Raw genomic sequence first — 17,323 nt, 5'->3', positions numbered from 1 at the left:
ACAGAAGTTTGATCAATTTTCACTAACAGTTGAGTTAACACCCTCTAAACTACACATGACAGAATATTGAATTGATAAACTGCTTCCTAAAAGTAGAAGAGGGGGCAAGACTGAAGAATTTATATAAGGAAAACCACTGATACAGTAAAACCCACTGAAAAATAAATTTATTTCAGGAAAACTATAAAGAACATATACACAACTTTAAGCTTAAAGGGAGTTTTTGTTTACAGAAATGTACATTATTTTTGCTGCTAACACTTCCAGTAGTTTCCGCACCAACTACAACTTGGTGTCCATGATAATATTACCATCCTTGTCCTTTACTCTTACTCTCCCAGAGACATACTTTGTTTCCTGATGTCCATTCATATACACAGTCTTCACAGTACCATCTGGATACTCCCGTCTCTTGAACTGTGATGTGTGCAGTTCTCTCTGGCCGTTATTAAACTCTATAGTTTTGCTTCCATCTCTGCATTAAATAATACATTTTTATTAATATTTTTTAAAAATCATTTAAGTCATATATAGACTAAAGTTTACTCTCAGGACTAATATTAAACATGCAAGCCTAAATGAAGAAAGAACTTCAAAAATATAACACTTGTGGAAAGTCTGTTTTGTTAAATCTCATCCCAACCAGTTGGTATGCAAAATCATGTTTCTGAGAAACCAGCATGACTTCTTTATATTTCACATATCTACCTCATTTTTTTCTGCACTAAATCTAATGCTGCAACAGTCCAGGGAAAATTTAAAACTCAATGTTTTGAGGCTAGACTTGCTTGAGGCACCCAAACTACACTCTTAAGTGTTCTCTGGAATTATGCACAAGTCAGGAAGATCTTTCAGCTGAAAGCTTAAGAAAACATACATAGACATTCAGTCTTCTACATCTCCTGCAAGCTACAAAGAGGGAAAACTTAAAATATCAAGAGCAAATCCATGTTCACAGTACAGTACATTTAAATGTAAGGTGTCAGAAGTAGATAGAAATACCACTATATACTGCATCTGTTAGCTAAAAACTACTACTTTCTCATCAACCAACAGTCCATGGTACCTTTTAAGCTAAAGCTTACCTCTGAACACGAACAATAGTACCATCTGGAAAAATACTTTCTTCTTGCCCATCCAGAAACAAGTTTTTGATAGTTTGATCAGGGAAAGTAATTTCTTTCCTGCCATCAGGATAATGCTTTTCTGAAACATTTTGAGACAATATGCTTATTATATACATATACAAGTATCTATACAGGCAGCAATTTTGTGGCTTGGTTAGGTTGAATGGTTTCTTTACCTATTTGCCCATTTGAAAATTGCAAGACCTCTAAGCCATCGGAGTATGTAGTATGTGTCGTCTTAGCATCAGCATAATAATAGATCTGCATAAAACAGTGCATATTAATATATCTGGCCACAAATTTTGTGTGTGTGTGTGCGCGCGCTCATGCACGCAAATATGTATTTATAGAGAAATGCAGAAGATTAGCATACATACCACTGTTTGATCAGGCATAACTTGCTTCACATCTCCATTAAAGAAAGTTATAGTTATGGTCTTCCCATCAGAACTCACTTTTTTCCATGTCCCATTGGGGAAAAATATGAGGTGACAGCCATTTTTTAAAACCTTTTCAACCTAAAGAATAGGTTACAGAGAAGTCAATATTTACCATCAGATTCACATACCCATAAAGCTTTCACAACAGCTGTCCTGTAGAATTTCAGAGTAGCAAGCTCTCATTTTACCTTTCCATCAGGATAAGCAATTTCTTTCTGTATCTCTTCACTGCCTGTATATGCAGGTACAGATGGTACTGAAACAAGAGTTTCATTAGGAGAGGTGTCCTGAAATGACAATAGTAATCTAAGCATAAACTGAAACCAAGCCTTGTCTTTATACAGCCTTTTCTGGGCTGACAGAAAACAAGAAATATGAGGAGAGGAAGCCTAGAAAGGCATAAATTAGGTTTTATGCAACTTGTAGTATAATGTAAATAAGATTAAACTCAGGCTCAGCTATAATTTGTCATCTGTGGTCACTTTTTTCTGGATTAAAATGGAATTCATTATAGCATTTCAGCATGGTGCCCAAATGACCAAAGTCATCCTTATCAAGGTATGAAACAATTGAAGTTTCATAAAGCCTAAATGCTACCTACAGCAATTAATGTTAGAATGAATTCAACTRCTCGCAAGATTCTTGCCTCTTCCCCCCCATATGGAGCATATAAATATCCAGCTTTTTCCCCCTCTCCAAAGTAAAAACATTTTTCAAAATTCAAGGGGGTAGCAGCTTATCATCATTTTATTTTCTTTCCTCAACCAGAGGAGGCTGTGAATACTAGACACAAGTAAAACATTCTGTATTGATTACTGCATAATCGTTTTCTGGTTTGATAACGACATTGCTGTTAAAGAACATAAGAAAGTTGAGTCAACAGCTTCATAAGTCACCCTCCAAATACTCATTTAAGTGCAAATAACTGTACTACTGTTTTTATTTGTTTTCCTTTAAAACCAAATCAAGATACAGGACTTACTTCCATAAAAGTCCTAGAAGCATCCTCAGGTGCCACCACTGTTTCATCCGAGTTGTTTCTATCATTAGCAGGTGCTGACTTAGGTATTCTAGAAAGCCTTCCTACTCAGATATATGTAATAAAGTTAATTTATACAGAAAAACTACAATTTAAGTGTAAAAGTAATCATAAATATACATGAGGTCAAGCTGTACAGGATACCTACATTTCTTACGTGCAGTAGACACTGAAAGCAGTACCTTTATGAAAAGAATCAGCATAAGCCAACTCCTTCAGGGATATTACTGCTTTGTATATCAGCAAGAAGCCACAACTGAAGCAGCATTGCAACAATCATAATACCTGCACCTTCTCTATTGCTTTATTTCGATAGATTTACAAAGGAGTTTTTTCCTAACAACCTAGATGATAGATAACTTAATGTTTTTATTAGTTATACTTTACAATGAATAAAGCAAGACTGATGTAATCTTTTAACAGGGACTGATTGGCAGATTTTTCCCATGTCTCTCCCAGCATGCCAGAAGGATTACCAAAATAAAACCAGCGAGGGCTTCAGTTCTGGAGTGCACGCCTCTAACAGAGAGCATAAGGTTGGTTGTCTTTAGCACCCTAACAGGAGAGGTTATTTGATTACTCCATATTTTATTATTCATTGTGAACAGGTACAGCTGCCAACAGCATTGGTTTATTACTATGAAAAGAAGGAAACCAAAGAACAGCAGTACTGTCCACTGCTATGGCATTGCCCATATGCTTACAGGTGCTGTTAGTGGAAGGCTCTGGAGAGAGGCAGTAGTTCTGATGCTATCAACTTAGTCATCTGATCGACACCCGCTGCTGGGAGAACGTCAGCGATCAGTGCCATTTTAGATTACAGAACGCAGCTTCTGGTATGCCCCAGACCACCAACATTATCGGAAGCACTTGCACTCCAAGAATGGCATCATCACAGCTTTATCCCTAATCTTACCCTGGAAAGTATTTATCCATACATTTAAGTCCACTTCAACTATTCTCAACCTACTTTTTAGTTGGTGATGCACTCTATTTAATACAAACAAAAATCCCCAGTTATTTTCTTCAAAAGGGTTAACAGAATTCTGTGATTAAGCAAACATTTATACCTTTTGCCCATGAATAACTTTTGCCACTTATCTTGCTGCACTTTTGTGCTGGAAGAAGTGGAGATGGCGTTTGACTTTTCTGGCCTCTATTGGGCAGACGCTAGAAGGAAGTTAATGAGTTAGTTGTGGTTTACATGATGTTTATTCATAACTGTTCATACACTTGCAATAAAACTTATCAACACACACCATCTGACAGGAAATTTACTGGAAGCTTTCTACACAAACATTGTACCAAACATTTTTGAGGTTTAGTCAGCTGCGGGGCTTGTATAATGTAGCCCAAGGTATATTTTGGAACTCTTCCCCTGTCTGCTGCCTTACTACCAACAACTACAGAATGTTAATTTGGCATAAGTAATCCAGAGTAATAGTTACAGCAGTTGCATTTAGTTTTGAAACTAACTAAACAGTGGTGAACTGGCTGGTTTGCCTGGATCATCCTTAGAGTTCAAAAGTTTTCAGGTTTGATCCCATCCATTCATTTTCCTCATATAATTGCATCATTTTGAATTTTTAAGTAGATAAGTTGCTAAAGAGAATGGAAGTTGCATACCGCGAACACTTACATTTGGACAGAATTGGACATAAACAACATTCTGTGTTTGTCACCACTAGTAGAGCCCCAATATTATTAAATTAAAGGAAGCATCTAGGTCGTGTCTATTAGATTCCAAGCTCATGATCCAAAACACTCAGTATTCACACACACACACGCTCAATTTAAAACACCTAAGATGAATAACTTACTACAGATTCTGCTCTTTTTATCCCAAAATTTTCAATTTTCCTCTTGTTTCCAGCAGCTTCAACTTTCTTCCAGGCTTCTAGACGAAACCTCTCCATAATTTTGACTTCTTCTTTTAGCTCCAAATTCTCATTTACTAAAGCTTCTATTTGATCTCTAAGACGTCGCTGAGTGGTTAACCATTTCGTCTCTTTTTGTTTTATATCTTCCTGTAACTCTGCAATCTGCTGTTTTAAAGCCTTAGAAAAATGCATGTTTGAAATTTAAAAAGGTGTATTTTTTAATATACTAAAAGATGTTAATGTTCTAATAAAAATTTACAAGCACAAAAAAGAAGCCCAAGAGACAGTGACAAAAAACAGGTAAGATCTGCTTAATGACAGAGGTTGAGAGGTAGAAGTTTTCTTTCCTGAAAGAGATATTACTTACTTTAGACTAACAACTTTTTAATCTCAACTTCAATCACAGGAAGTGCCTTATGCCCCTCTCAGCACCCTTTGCACTTCAGAGACTGGCCAGCACAAATACTCAAGAGTCAGAAATGTTAAATCTTTAATGCTACCTAGAGAAGATCCTTCAAAAATCTTGGCATGGGAGAATAGGGAGGGCACAGTCACATAAAACACATGAATCTGTCTAGCCAGATCGTTTAGCAAGTGACATTACTTCAACAGATCAAAGCAAGTTAGGAAATTCAACAAATAACTGTATGGGGAAAGGGGAAATCCACGTGATGTTTAATACAACTTGTCTGTACATCTCAATTACTACACATCCAGACAATCATGAGGCAAATGGATCTTGTTTCTTACATCTCTGACATTTAAAGACCAACAAGTAATCACAAAGCATAACTGTGAAAACTGTAGAAGGTAACTATTTTCACTATGGAAAAGTCATAGAGGGAAACACACTTGAATACAGTTTCATTTTGCATTTTGATCCACTACCATGAGTAAAAACTTGCAACTTAATATTAACTAGAGTAATTTTCTGTCAGAGTTCAGACCATTCTGCTATAGTTATGAGCACTTCCTAGTATGGAAGCAGGACAAAAAAAGTTGCTCATCAGGGTGGTTTTTTTGCCTTAAAACCCTCAAACATGATATTATAAAGACTAAAATTCCTAACTTGAAATCACTTGCAATCTTCCAAATTAAGCTAGAATTTAGTTCTCAGCCTCCTTTAAATGGATTTAGGTTTTTCCCCACATAGACTAGAAGAATAAGAATTAACATTTTCATACCTGAATTTCATCACGTTCTTTTTTATCTGGAATTGCTCTAGCTTCTGTAGTGTATTTTTCAAAAACTTTACGCTCTTTTTGCAGTTTTTTCATTTCTTTCTTTTTATATTCTTCTATTTCAGCCAGTTCTTGGGCTTTCTGCTGTTGAAAGTCTGCAATTTCTTTCCTATAATTATAAAACAAATCCTTCTGTTTTAGTCCCAATCTACCTCACATCTGGGTTTGAAGTGAGAAAATTAAGACACTTATTAAGACATGAATTTGGTGGAAGTTGATTTAAAATTAGGATCTTTTACCCCCAGGAAGACTGTACTATAAACAGTACTACTTTTTAAGAAATAAGAACTGTGACACAGCCAGTACTTGAAGTCCAACAATTCCCATCTTCATATCTTCCGCTCACAAAAGTTGTCCTGAATTCACCAAAGCTTTGGCTAGCACCTGCCAACGTTCCTTAAAACGGCAGAATATCTTACCCGAAAAAGTATTGTGAAAAAAAAAATCTGCTAACAACAGCAGGTCACAAATTAAACATTAGCCAGCAACATGATGCTGTTTCCAAAACAAAATGAAAGTGACTTTAGTTTATAGGAAAAGATGTGCTACATATAAGTCACCAGAGATAATTACTCTGCTCTATTTGTCACTTGTAAATCCCCCAGTTCAAATCAAAACATTCCCAGTTTGTGCACACAAACATCCAATCCAAAAGAAGAGCATCAACCATGTTAGCCTGAACATTAGCTTAGCAAAACCAATTTAAGACTATTTTATCATTCAAAACAAAAGAATACAGAATAAAATACTGTCATATATAAGCCTGAGGATATCACATTAAACCAAGAGGGGTTCTTAATGTTATTCCTAGATTAGCACTTCATGTATGAGTAATAATTACAGTTTAACATGTATACTGAGCAACCACCAGTTGCTTGACCTATGTCTCCACTGTTATTGAAACACACCAATTAAATATCTATGTTGCTGTAATACTATCTAGGTAGGAACAGAATATGGCAGTCTGGAACATACTAAGTGAATACACAAAAATATTTTCAGTTAAAAGTTACCTGAGATTTGCCAAGGCATACTCTCTTTCTTCACGGAGTCTAGTTAGAGTTGCATTTTCAGCTCTGAATCTCTCAATTTCAGTTTCCAGTTCAGTGAGTCTCTCTTTCAGTATCTGGGATGGAACAGTGTTTCCTAGCAAAGAACAAGATCCAAGTTATCTAAACAGTGTTCATATAAAGATTCAAGTAAGCAACTATCCCACATTAGTAAAATCAAATTATACTATTTTTAAAATAGTAATATTATTGCAAAAAAAATTCTAATATTAAAATAATACAGAAAGTGACAATATTTTAAAGCACCCTGCACTATTAACTTAGGCACCTTGAATAGCAAGCATATATCCATTATCTTCATAAACCTAAATATATATTAGGAATTGGAATTTGAAGCAGGTTTTCATGTCAAGCTAGAGAAATTAAGTGAAAGGATGATAAGGACAGAGTTACAACCAAGAATCAAACAGGAGAGATTATGGTCATAAGCCTTCCCAAGTTTTACTCCCAAAGTCTGCTCACATGCATCACTGAAGTGAAATCTATTGCAGAGACCCATAAGAGGATTTGCAGGCTTCTTTGCCCTCTCGGTTTCCTCTTCAGTCAYGACTTAACTTTCCTAGAGTTTTAATGGTCTGCTTCTAGGTAGGCAAGAGAAGTGCCTAAGTTTTGATGGCACAGTGTAGCTAGTTGCCACATTCAACCTTAAATGCCACAGAGATTCAGTAAATACCTACCCCTCTTATTCCCTGCAAACAAGATCTAGTAGGCATCTTTAGGCAACCGTACAAAATCAGCTCTCCACAAAACATAAACAGAATAGAAAGCAGCAGTTTTCATATGAACTTTCCATAAAAAAGAGAAAAAAAAATCCTTAACATTCTTTGGAGCAAAGCCTGAAATCAAGATTTCATTACCTCCCAGAGGAAGGATTTCCTCCCGGAGGAAAGATTTAAACACTAGGCTATGCTGTCAGGCTCCCATTGAACAACTGCATTTTTAACAATCTCGCAGCTGCAACAGCTTCAACAGGAGGTTTCACAGGCAGTCCTTCCCCAGACTATAACCTTATACTTAAAACAGTTGAAATCAGCTTGGGCAGAGCAGGAGAATGAATCTAGGTTTCCCATATTCCATGTGAGTTCTGTATTGTACTGTTAGCTGAAAACAGAGAAAGGGCTGCCACATACTCCTATGCTGTAAGAGGAACAACCTAAGCTAACAGGGCATGGCATTACCCTACTGTGGTGTGAACACACTCTACCACCAAAAAGGGAGGTTCTGCTTCATTTTATGCACCCCTTTGTTGCTTCCCTTGATTTGGAACCAATGATCAAGCAGCTTCAGATTAAGTTAGTACAATGTGCTGGTCTGATAGAAAACTAGCCTTCAGAAAGAAACTAATTTTATTTATAAACAAGTAAATAAATGTCCACTGATCTTACTCATCCTGCAAGCTGCACAATTGCTAGATCTGACACAAGGAGAAACAGCAGACATGCAACTGGGAGAGGAGATGAAGGATAAGGCGGCAGCCATTCCCTCCAGCAGAAGTCCATACTTACACCCTTTGGTGTAATGTCAAATTGTATCTCACATCTTAGAAGGAAAGACTTTCAATACATTTCCTCTTCAATATTTCCTACCAGTTACTGTTTTCTCACCTCCTGGCTCCTGTTCCACATTTGATTTGATTTCATGTTCTGAATGACAGCCTGTCTTCTGTTTCGGTTTCAGTGAAGGAAACAGTTTCATCATCAGGTTTGATACAGGAGGTCGATTTGAATCACCATCTACTGCAGGCTGTTTGGACAGTTCATCTCCTCTCTTTGAGGCAACTTTTCTCTTTATTGTTTTATCTGGGACAAAGGTATCATTTTTACAGGAAAATTCTGTCTGTAGAGGCATTTTAGTTGTGTATTTTTCAGGTAAATCATTCTGAACATAATTTTCATCAAGATCACTCCATGTTCTTTCATCATCAAACTCAAACTTACTCCTATTTATACAAGACATGCTTCTCTGATGGTCTGAAGCTTTGCTTTGCTTTGACAGTGCACTGCAATCTTTGTCTGATAAGTCAAGGTCAGCATCTCCATTTTTTTTTTCTCTGCTAATGTCTGTAACAGAACCTCCATAACCAAAAAATTCTGGATCACTTTCTCTATGGCTCATAAAGGATGTATTAGCATCTTCACTTTCACATTTTAATGTGGTCTCAGATTCTTTTTCAGAATCTGTAGTAATATCACTGTTTCCTTCATCCTTATCTTCATTTACAATCCATTGAGTACTTTTTAAAGCAGGGGCTGCTGTCATGGAAGAAGCTGAAAACAGTATACTATCTGTTTTATTGAACTGATCCTTCAGTCTAAAAGCTGTTCCTGAAGTTGATACTGTATGCATAACTGCTCTGTCATTTTTATTTCCCTGTGTGTCAGAGCTTGCCTTCTTATTTTTCTTATTTTTAAGTGTAAAAGCCAGTGCATTTACTTGCTTCTGTTTTGCCTTGATAGGGGTAGAAGACATTCTCCGTCCTTTTAAAGTCTGCTGATCTTGATCCAAGATCCTTTGCACAAACGAGGAATTACTCGAAAAAGATATTTCATCCGCAGCTTGTTCTAGAAACAAGAATTCATCTAATTCTAGATTTTCTTTTTCCTTTTCTTTTTCCCAGTGTTCCAGCTTATTCTGAAATGAAACTTCAAAAGACAGTTCTGGGCCTTTTACAGAGTGACTTACAGAACATTTAGAATTAGAAAAGGCACTGGTCAGCTCACGAGACAACTGAGGCTTTTCTGTGTCAGGTAATTTGTTTCTGATTCTGCTGCCAGTGTTAACAGATTTAGCAAATTCCATGATGTTCTCTTTATTTTCTATTTTGTTGTTAATTTCTGATGGGAAAGAATCTCTCATCTGTCCATCAAGATTCTTTCCTGTTTGCACTCTTGTTTCTAATGGGAAGATATTTTTTCCATTTTGATTCCTGAGTACCAGGGTTTTCTGAATAGGACCATGCTTTGCTTTATCAGACTGCTTATATTTTTTACATGGTGCAAAAGGATTCTCAGAAACCAGTTCTTCGCCAGGAGGCACAGTTTTCTTCTGTATTTGTGATCTGTCCACTCTAACATTTCTGTCCTCTGAAGCACTTTGTTGAGGTTTGTTTTCTCCAAGTTTTGTTATCTTAGATTTGGCATTAGTAAACCTTGTTAAGCCTTCTCCTCTTTTCAGGAAGGGTTGTTTGATCACTGGTTTTTGAATGGTTGATCTACTTGTCTCCTGTAAGGGGGTAAGGAAAAAGAAGCAAATGCAAAATGTTAAAAGCCCCTTATACAGTTTAAGATTTCTTCAAATAATCCCACATATGAGTAGGAATTTATATAGGATGTCTCTACTGGATTTCTAAAGACTTCTTAAACAATGAAATAATTGGGGTTTGTTGTTTTTAAAAATTTGAACATTGCATTCAATGTTAGCTTTTAGACACTAGAATTTGCCTTGTACATTTGTAAGATACCTATAATATTTTGTCACAGTATAGAAAGAACAATAAAGTTAAAAAATAAAAGAACCTGTAACTCTTGGTTTTGCTTCAGACGCTGCTCTTCTAGTTGTATCTGTTCTTCTAGGAATTCTTCAAAAGTCTGTTTCTTCTCCTGAATCCCAGCTTTAATAGGTCTGGTGTAATTCAGAACCAAGTCTTACATTTTTATATAAAATAACTGTGTTTAACATCATTGCTATTCAAAGACCTAAGATCTAATTACACAAAAGATGACAAATTATGAAGAACTTCAGTCATTAAGTTGCAAAGTTAACCCAAGAAATGCATTATACCACTGGCTGTTTATCTTTTGAGAAATGGTTTATCAAATCCCTGCTATAATGAACGACATATATACAGAAGATACTGTATGCAAGTTTTGCTGTTTCTTCTTTCACTGCTTTTCTCAGTGATCCATTCTTCTGCCTGAACCAAACTTTCACTCAGATTCTAGTCATACTGCCAATTTATACAACATAGTCTTAATGCTGATTCACAGTAATGCCACTGAGATAACGTTCCTTATCTCTCCCTTTGATTAGATACTCCTGCTCCTTCACTGTTTGGAACAACTATTTATTGGCTTTGTGCTGACCAGGCAGCAAAGGTAGAGCTTTAAAACAATTCCAACCACTATTTTTATTCCACCAGGAACAAAGCTATTACCATACCTAAGAAGGCTTCTCCCACAAGCACTATTATTACTTCTTGGCCATCCACAGATGCTTACAACATAACTCCTGGTAATAGAAGGGGCCTTACACTCCTCCTTCACATTACTTCTTTTGTCACCTAACAGTGGGTAGGAAGTTGTAATTAATCAAGTTGGGAGCAGTAATTATAACTGTTTATATACTAAGCCTATACCAAAATGTGCTTCTAAACTATCATTACCTCATGCTGTACACACCTCTTTACGCCATGTCTTTCACAGCAACAGTGATTTCAAGCTAGAGCCTCTCTTACCTTTGGTCTCTACGGTATCTAGCAAAATGAAATCCTTAGTTGGGAAAGCTATACAAATTGAGAATATTAGACTCTTTCAATCAGGACTCAGAAATCAGTCAAACTAGTGTTAGCTATTTGACAAAAAATATGCATAACAATGGTCTTCATTACCTTTCCTCTGTATTAGTCACCCATAATTGTTTTTCTGCACCGGAATTTTCTGAGAAATCTGCACTTCCAACACATGCATGATCAATGTGACAGTCTTTACTCTCCACTGATTTTTCCATCTTTTGTTCTGGACACCACATGTTTTTTCCTATGAAATGACAGAAAACTGTATTTTTTTTCTAACATAAAATCAGTTTTCAGCTCTATTTTTACAAAGCATTCAGATGAGATTAAAACCAGAAGGGAGCATTGTGATCATGTAGTCTGAATTCCTACATAAAATAGTCCTAAGATTTCCCCAAATTAATTCTTTTTTGAGTTGAAGCTGTCTTTTTAGAGGAACATCCAATTTTGCATTTACATTTTCTATAGATCTTAGTACCTCATTCTAATTGTTCATCTTCTTTGCTGTTATTAATTTATGACTTAAATCCAAATTTGTTCAGTTACTTTACCTTTGTCTGCTGTACAGAAGAGCTCTCTTATCAAGCTTGTTTCCCACGTACATACACGTAAATTAAAATCAATTCCTCCTTTACATCCTCTTAACCAACCCTTCTGATTCCAAGTTTTAAAGAAGCTATGAAGTATGATGAAATGCAATCTCATACCTTTTATCTGAAACCTCTACAGGTTTTCAGCAACTGTATTAAATTGCTAAATTAAAACTGAAAACAGTATTCCAGCCAGAGCATCACAGTAGTCACACTGGTGCCAATAGTAAAACTGAGGAGAACAGGAAAGGTGAAGAATTCTAGCGCATTGTTTCTGATGTATAAATAACTTCTGGTTATACAGTGGGATCTCTTCGTCAACTCACAGCCATCTTGACCCCTAATTCCAGTTCAGTTACTAATTCTGACGATAGAGGTGGTAGGAAGACATTCTGTATTCCTGGACAGATCGTTATGTTCCATTCACCATATGAAAACATGGGTTCAATTCAGCCCAACTTACCAACAATCCAGCTATCCAAGATTTGTCATTATTTATCATTTTCCCAGTCTTTATCATATATAGGCTTTAACAGTAATGATTATAGTTTTTCCTAAAACAGACAAACATTTTATACAAACAAAAGAACCTGTTTTTTCTGCACACTGCTTTTAACAAAACTCAAATGGACATCAACAGGAACCCTCTGAGGCCTACAAGCTGACGGTATGTCAACTGATGAAGTATTTACCAAAGTAAACCAATATTTACCTAAAAACTTCACAATAAATGGTAGCAAATTATTATGTTCAGTAACTATTGGGGGGGGGGGGAAACACCACACACACCAAGTTATCTTAAAAAGGTGCATCTTTCAACAAATGACTAACCAGTGGTATATTTGTCTTCCTCATTGTTTTTCAAGCAATTCTGCATTTTCAGAGGCACACCCCGACATTGTTTCTCACAGGCAGAGACTGCTGAAAGACTGCTTTTCAAAGATGAGATGCATTCCTTGTTGTTTAACTTTTGTAAAAATCCACTGTCATGTGTATGTGAAGAAACATTATCGAGAGCAAAAGCTCTGTCTTCATTGTGGTTCTGATATACAGATGATGGAAACTGGTGTAAAGCTGTCAAGCCCAGTGAATGTTCATATCTTAGGTTTTGACCTTCAGCTACTAGAGCAGAGCCTTGAAATAAAAAGGAAAAAACCCTGTGTCATTGTATTTGTATTATTATATCCCTACTGTTCCAAAAAGAAAAGAAATGGCACTGAAGAGCAAGACTGATCATCCAGCCTCCATCCTTATACTCCTGATCAAGAATAAGCCATGAGGCAATCTGGTTTTTGTTCCACTTAAAACTAATCCCTCAGCTAACTTTCTCAGGTAGGCAGAGTGAAAGAAAGATAGTCATTTAAGTAGGCATGGGCTGATACTGCCAACAAAAGAAAGTGCCTCTGCTCAGCTGACTGTTTTTTTCCACTCCAGTGTTGTCCCCGCCCTTTGCACATAACAAATTGGACTGGAAAACTGATCCATGTTGCAAATGTTTGGTTTGGGTTGGTTGCTTGCTTGGTTTGTTCATGTTTTTTTAAACACATATCAGCTTCCCAGTCCAGCTCACCATCTGAACAATTTGTGCTGCACAATCACAAACAAGGAAGAACCACTTCTCTTGGATACAGTGCCAGCTTCAAGCAATCAAAAATACTGTTAGAAACAGCTAATCAGAGAGGAAAGCAACTGTTTTATCCTGCCTTTTATATTTCGACTATGTTCTTTGAAACAAGGGCTTCCATCATAATGCATGTTGATTAAGTTACAATTATATTCAGCATTTTATAACAACAGGATATTTGGGTGCTACTGTAGAAGGAATATTATCAAACACTGAAATGACGCAGCACTTATCTTTGACTAATTAAGTAGTTTTAGGATGAAGAACATTGAATACGCTTTCACATTTTAACTGGAAAATGAAATCAAACTCCTCAGTTTACTCAAGGTACGTCATCTGCTTTATTTCTCAGCTTACCAAGAACTGCTGTCTGGCCAGATACCATACTAAGTAGCTTCTGCTGCTCTTCCATAAGCCTTTGAAGTTGTTCCATCTGTTGTTTCTTTAGCTGTTCCTGTTTCTGTTGTTGCAATTCCTTCAGCTTTTCAAGCAAAAAATAAATGAGTTTGAAGGTAAGTTTACTTAGAATATATCTCAGAATAAGTGTTCTCAAAACAACAAGTATTTGCTGTTTTAAAGATGTTCTATTAGGTAAGTAAAACATGAAAAAAAAATCTAAAAATTATGAAGTGCTATCCTGAACAAAACTGTCATTTTTTCTGTCTGTGAATGCATATACTATTTCCAGCTTGCCTAACAATTCCACTAGTCTTAACACTTAACAATTCCACTAGTCTTAACACTTAACAATTCCTCTTCAGATACCAATATTAGAACGAATATCCTTTATTTAGTTGGATACCACTTACATTACTGGAAAAGTGAATATATCTTCCTAACATGTAAAACAGAGGGGGGAAAAAACAGCAACAACTTCTAGCAAAGGGGACAAGGAGGTTAGTGAGCTCTTGATCCCTAATAGCAAGATTTATTAAAGTGTCTCTTAACATTTGCAGCTAACATTATATCTGGCACCTGGGGAGAGCTACAAGCAGACATAGAGCCAGTTACAGTGGCTTAACTAGCAAGATTGCTTCAAGAGGCAGGGCGGAGGGAGGAGGGAAATCAATCATAGGGTCATAAATCCATGCTTTTGGTCCCAAAGTCTTGCATACTTCATCATATTCAACACTAAAATCTCTCATCACCTAAACAGAGCCTGGTATATGGGTGTGTATACCTATTTTGAGAACTAATAGAAGATGTTCCTTGCTATGTTGCAAGAATATACAACTTTACTGTGTTCCTCTGTGATTTTCCAATGTACTGAAGTATTTGGACTGAAGTACTACCATTGTAACAACCAGCACTAGCACTCTGTTTCCTAAGCTTTGAGTGAAGTAATAATGGATTACTCTAAAACAAAGTGCATCTTTTCAGTTAAAAAAAATTGACAGCAAATACTCTGCCACTGAATGCACTTTCATTTCTGAACTGGAACCTGTGCCAGCTGGAAACAACAGACATTAATTAGATCTTCAATAACTGCACATTATGAGAAGGAGGACAACAACCTTTATTCGTGTGTAGAGACTTGCTCTTTAAGCATGGTCTGTTCTATACACTGCACAGGTTTTGCTTACTTTCAGGTATGACAAATCATGTGCAGGAACAAAATAAATCTTTGTTGGTGCATGTCAAGAATTTTATAACTTTTACCTGTTCAAGCTTTTGTAAGAGTGGATCATTGTAGTCTGATTTATTCTGACCATCCACTTCACCATGGACAAACTCTGTTTTAGAGGCTTCTAAATTATATGCTGCTGCTGGAAAAGATGTTTCAGTGGTGTGTTGCTGAAGTCTACAAGAGCTGCTGGATTCCAGTATTTGTTCTTCACACAAGGAGTCCTCACTTATAGAGCAGCTGCTTGAAAGATAGAGCACTTCAACAGGGAAAGCTGTGATGTTTTCATGTCCAGATAACGGACTTTCTTTGTTGATTTTCAACCCAGGAAAATTAGGATCTAGTAAGACTCCAGCACGGGAAGTGTCAGACATCCAATGTGCAATGAAGTTCGGTTCACTACTTAGATCTTCAACAGTTGGCATCTTATATTCCAATTTAATGTTGCATCAGCAAATAACATCTAGTGTTTATCTAGTGTTAAAACAGTAAAGAGTTTCAAGTGTTTGGTATGGATGATTATCTTCTTTTTGCACCTAGAAATTAAACAGATAAACAGAATGAGAAGTCTACAAAAATAGATCCTCAAACAGAAATTTACTCTCTTATGACCAACTTAATATATTTATAAAACTGAGTCACTATCTATTTTTCTTTAGGCAATACAATCAATTTGGACCACTAGTAACAAACACTTTCTATACAGGAAGTCAACAAAATCTAACTTTTAAACTTTAATATTAACTGCATTCAAATAAATAACATCTCAAACGTTATAAAGCTATACACAATATTCTATTCAATAGCACAGGGACAGGTTCAGAGCTTTTAAAAAGCATTCACAGCAAAAGGAGAGAGAAATGTTTTGAGGAGCTGAAAAAGATACACTAATATGAAGGTCCCGTGAGGGAAGTAATTTTTAAAGTTTGTCTACATACAATCATTTTACTGTGTATATTTCAGTGAGCACTTATCATTTTCATGCTTTCCTTGGTTTCTCATGGGAACTCTACACTGTGCTGCCTGTTAACCTCTTCCTCCTCCTCCCATCATCTTTTTTTTTTTTCTTCCCCCAAACACAGAAAGAGTTTGAAGACTATGAAAGTGTCAGTGATGATCAAATTCCTACAAGCTTCATGAAGCAGTAATGAATTCAGGTAGCTAAGAAGCCCGGAGCGATGCCCCACTAAGGCCAGAGCCAGAACTGCTGCTGCTCACGTGGCAACAGCAGTCTGGCCACTCAGCGCTGCTACGTCAAACAAGTCCAAGAGCAGATAACTCTCTGCCTGTGTGTATGATGTGTCATAAGGAACACAGACAGAAAAAGTGGTCAGGGAACAAAGGACATTCAACCATAGGAAACCAGTCGTCAACAGTCCTGCTACTCAGGAAACAACATTTTAAAGTTTCCCCATTCCCAAGAGATCAGTCCATGCCAGCTCTTGTTTAATTCTCCACATACACAGAAGCTGTAAAAGGGCTTAAGCCTTTAACCAAAGTTTCACAGAGGCAACAACATGAGAAGCAGCAGACCGGCCTATAACTAGGGGAGACAGCAAGATTCCCTTAAATGAACGGTTTTCAACTTCATCCTGTTTTCAGACACCACTGAAACTTCCCCAGCAAGGTGCAGATTCCTGCATAAGCAAATTTAAACCTGCTGGGTTTACACTTTTTTTCGTGTCACCTTTTGGAGACCCCTTCAAGGCAGCCTGTCAGTCCACAAGCAGATGCCTGAGCTAGACAACACAGTGAAAACTAGTCTTAGATCACTGCCCACCAGGTTTTGAGACCCCCCAAAAATACCCTCCTAAAATTTATATGAACTGTCTAATAAAAGTGCGATCTATTTAAAGCTTCTCCTGAAGTTTAAAGGCAGCGGCTCCTCTGTGCAGACCTTCTGAGGGAGGGGAGGTGGGGAAGGGAAGAAAGGACCCCCCAAAAGCCGGAAGAGCCCTCCTCGGCGGCGAGGAGGCGAGCGCAGCCTTTCTCCTTGCTCCGGAGCGGAGCCGGGGCGCCAAGGCCAGCCGGCATCTCCCTCCCCCGGGGACACCCCAGCGCCGCCCCAGCCTCCAGCACCGCGACGTCCTCACAGAGGGCAGCCCGAAGGGCCGAGGGCGGCCGGCCCGGCGGGGTCCCCCGCGCCCGCCGCTCCCCCGCCCCAGGGCAGCTCCGACC

The 17,323-nt window shown here is 37.3% G+C and overlaps 2 protein-coding genes across 6 annotated transcripts in view; both read right to left on the bottom strand.

Annotated features, from left to right (window-relative positions):
* The window catches only part of PSPC1 (paraspeckle component 1), a 592,911-nt gene that overhangs the window by 427,404 nt on the left and 148,184 nt on the right, over positions 1–17,323 (bottom strand). The gene's annotated exons all lie outside the window — the stretch shown is intronic.
* On the bottom strand, positions 141–16,951 carry CENPJ (centromere protein J). 4 transcript variants are annotated; one of them, XM_026070510.1, is made up of 17 exons: positions 16,833–16,951; positions 15,181–15,681; positions 13,879–14,002; positions 12,729–13,031; positions 11,404–11,551; positions 10,313–10,418; positions 8,402–10,019; positions 6,741–6,873; positions 5,671–5,836; positions 4,427–4,663; positions 3,677–3,776; positions 2,550–2,650; positions 1,756–1,854; positions 1,505–1,645; positions 1,304–1,388; positions 1,086–1,206; positions 141–475 (listed from the first exon to the last, which is right to left on the bottom strand). In XM_026070510.1, the coding sequence occupies exons 2-17, from the start codon at positions 15,568–15,570 to the stop codon at positions 283–285; spliced, it is 4,065 nt and encodes a 1,354-aa protein (XP_025926295.1). In that variant the 5' UTR covers positions 15,571–15,681; positions 16,833–16,951; the 3' UTR covers positions 141–282. The 4 variants fall into 4 exon arrangements, with proteins under 4 accessions (XP_025926295.1, XP_025926294.1, XP_025926296.1 ...); XM_026070509.1 differs by lacking the exon at positions 16,833–16,951 and having other exon boundaries at positions 15,181–15,849; XM_026070511.1 differs by lacking the exons at positions 12,729–13,031; positions 16,833–16,951 and having other exon boundaries at positions 15,181–15,845.

Source organism: Apteryx rowi, unplaced genomic scaffold, assembly GCF_003343035.1.
Source record: "Apteryx rowi isolate R43461 unplaced genomic scaffold, aptRow1 scaffold_311, whole genome shotgun sequence".
Taxonomy (NCBI): Eukaryota; Metazoa; Chordata; class Aves; order Apterygiformes; family Apterygidae; genus Apteryx; species Apteryx rowi.
The sequence above is the reverse complement of the archived record's forward strand: the minus strand, read 5'-3'. Positions and strand labels throughout refer to the sequence as shown.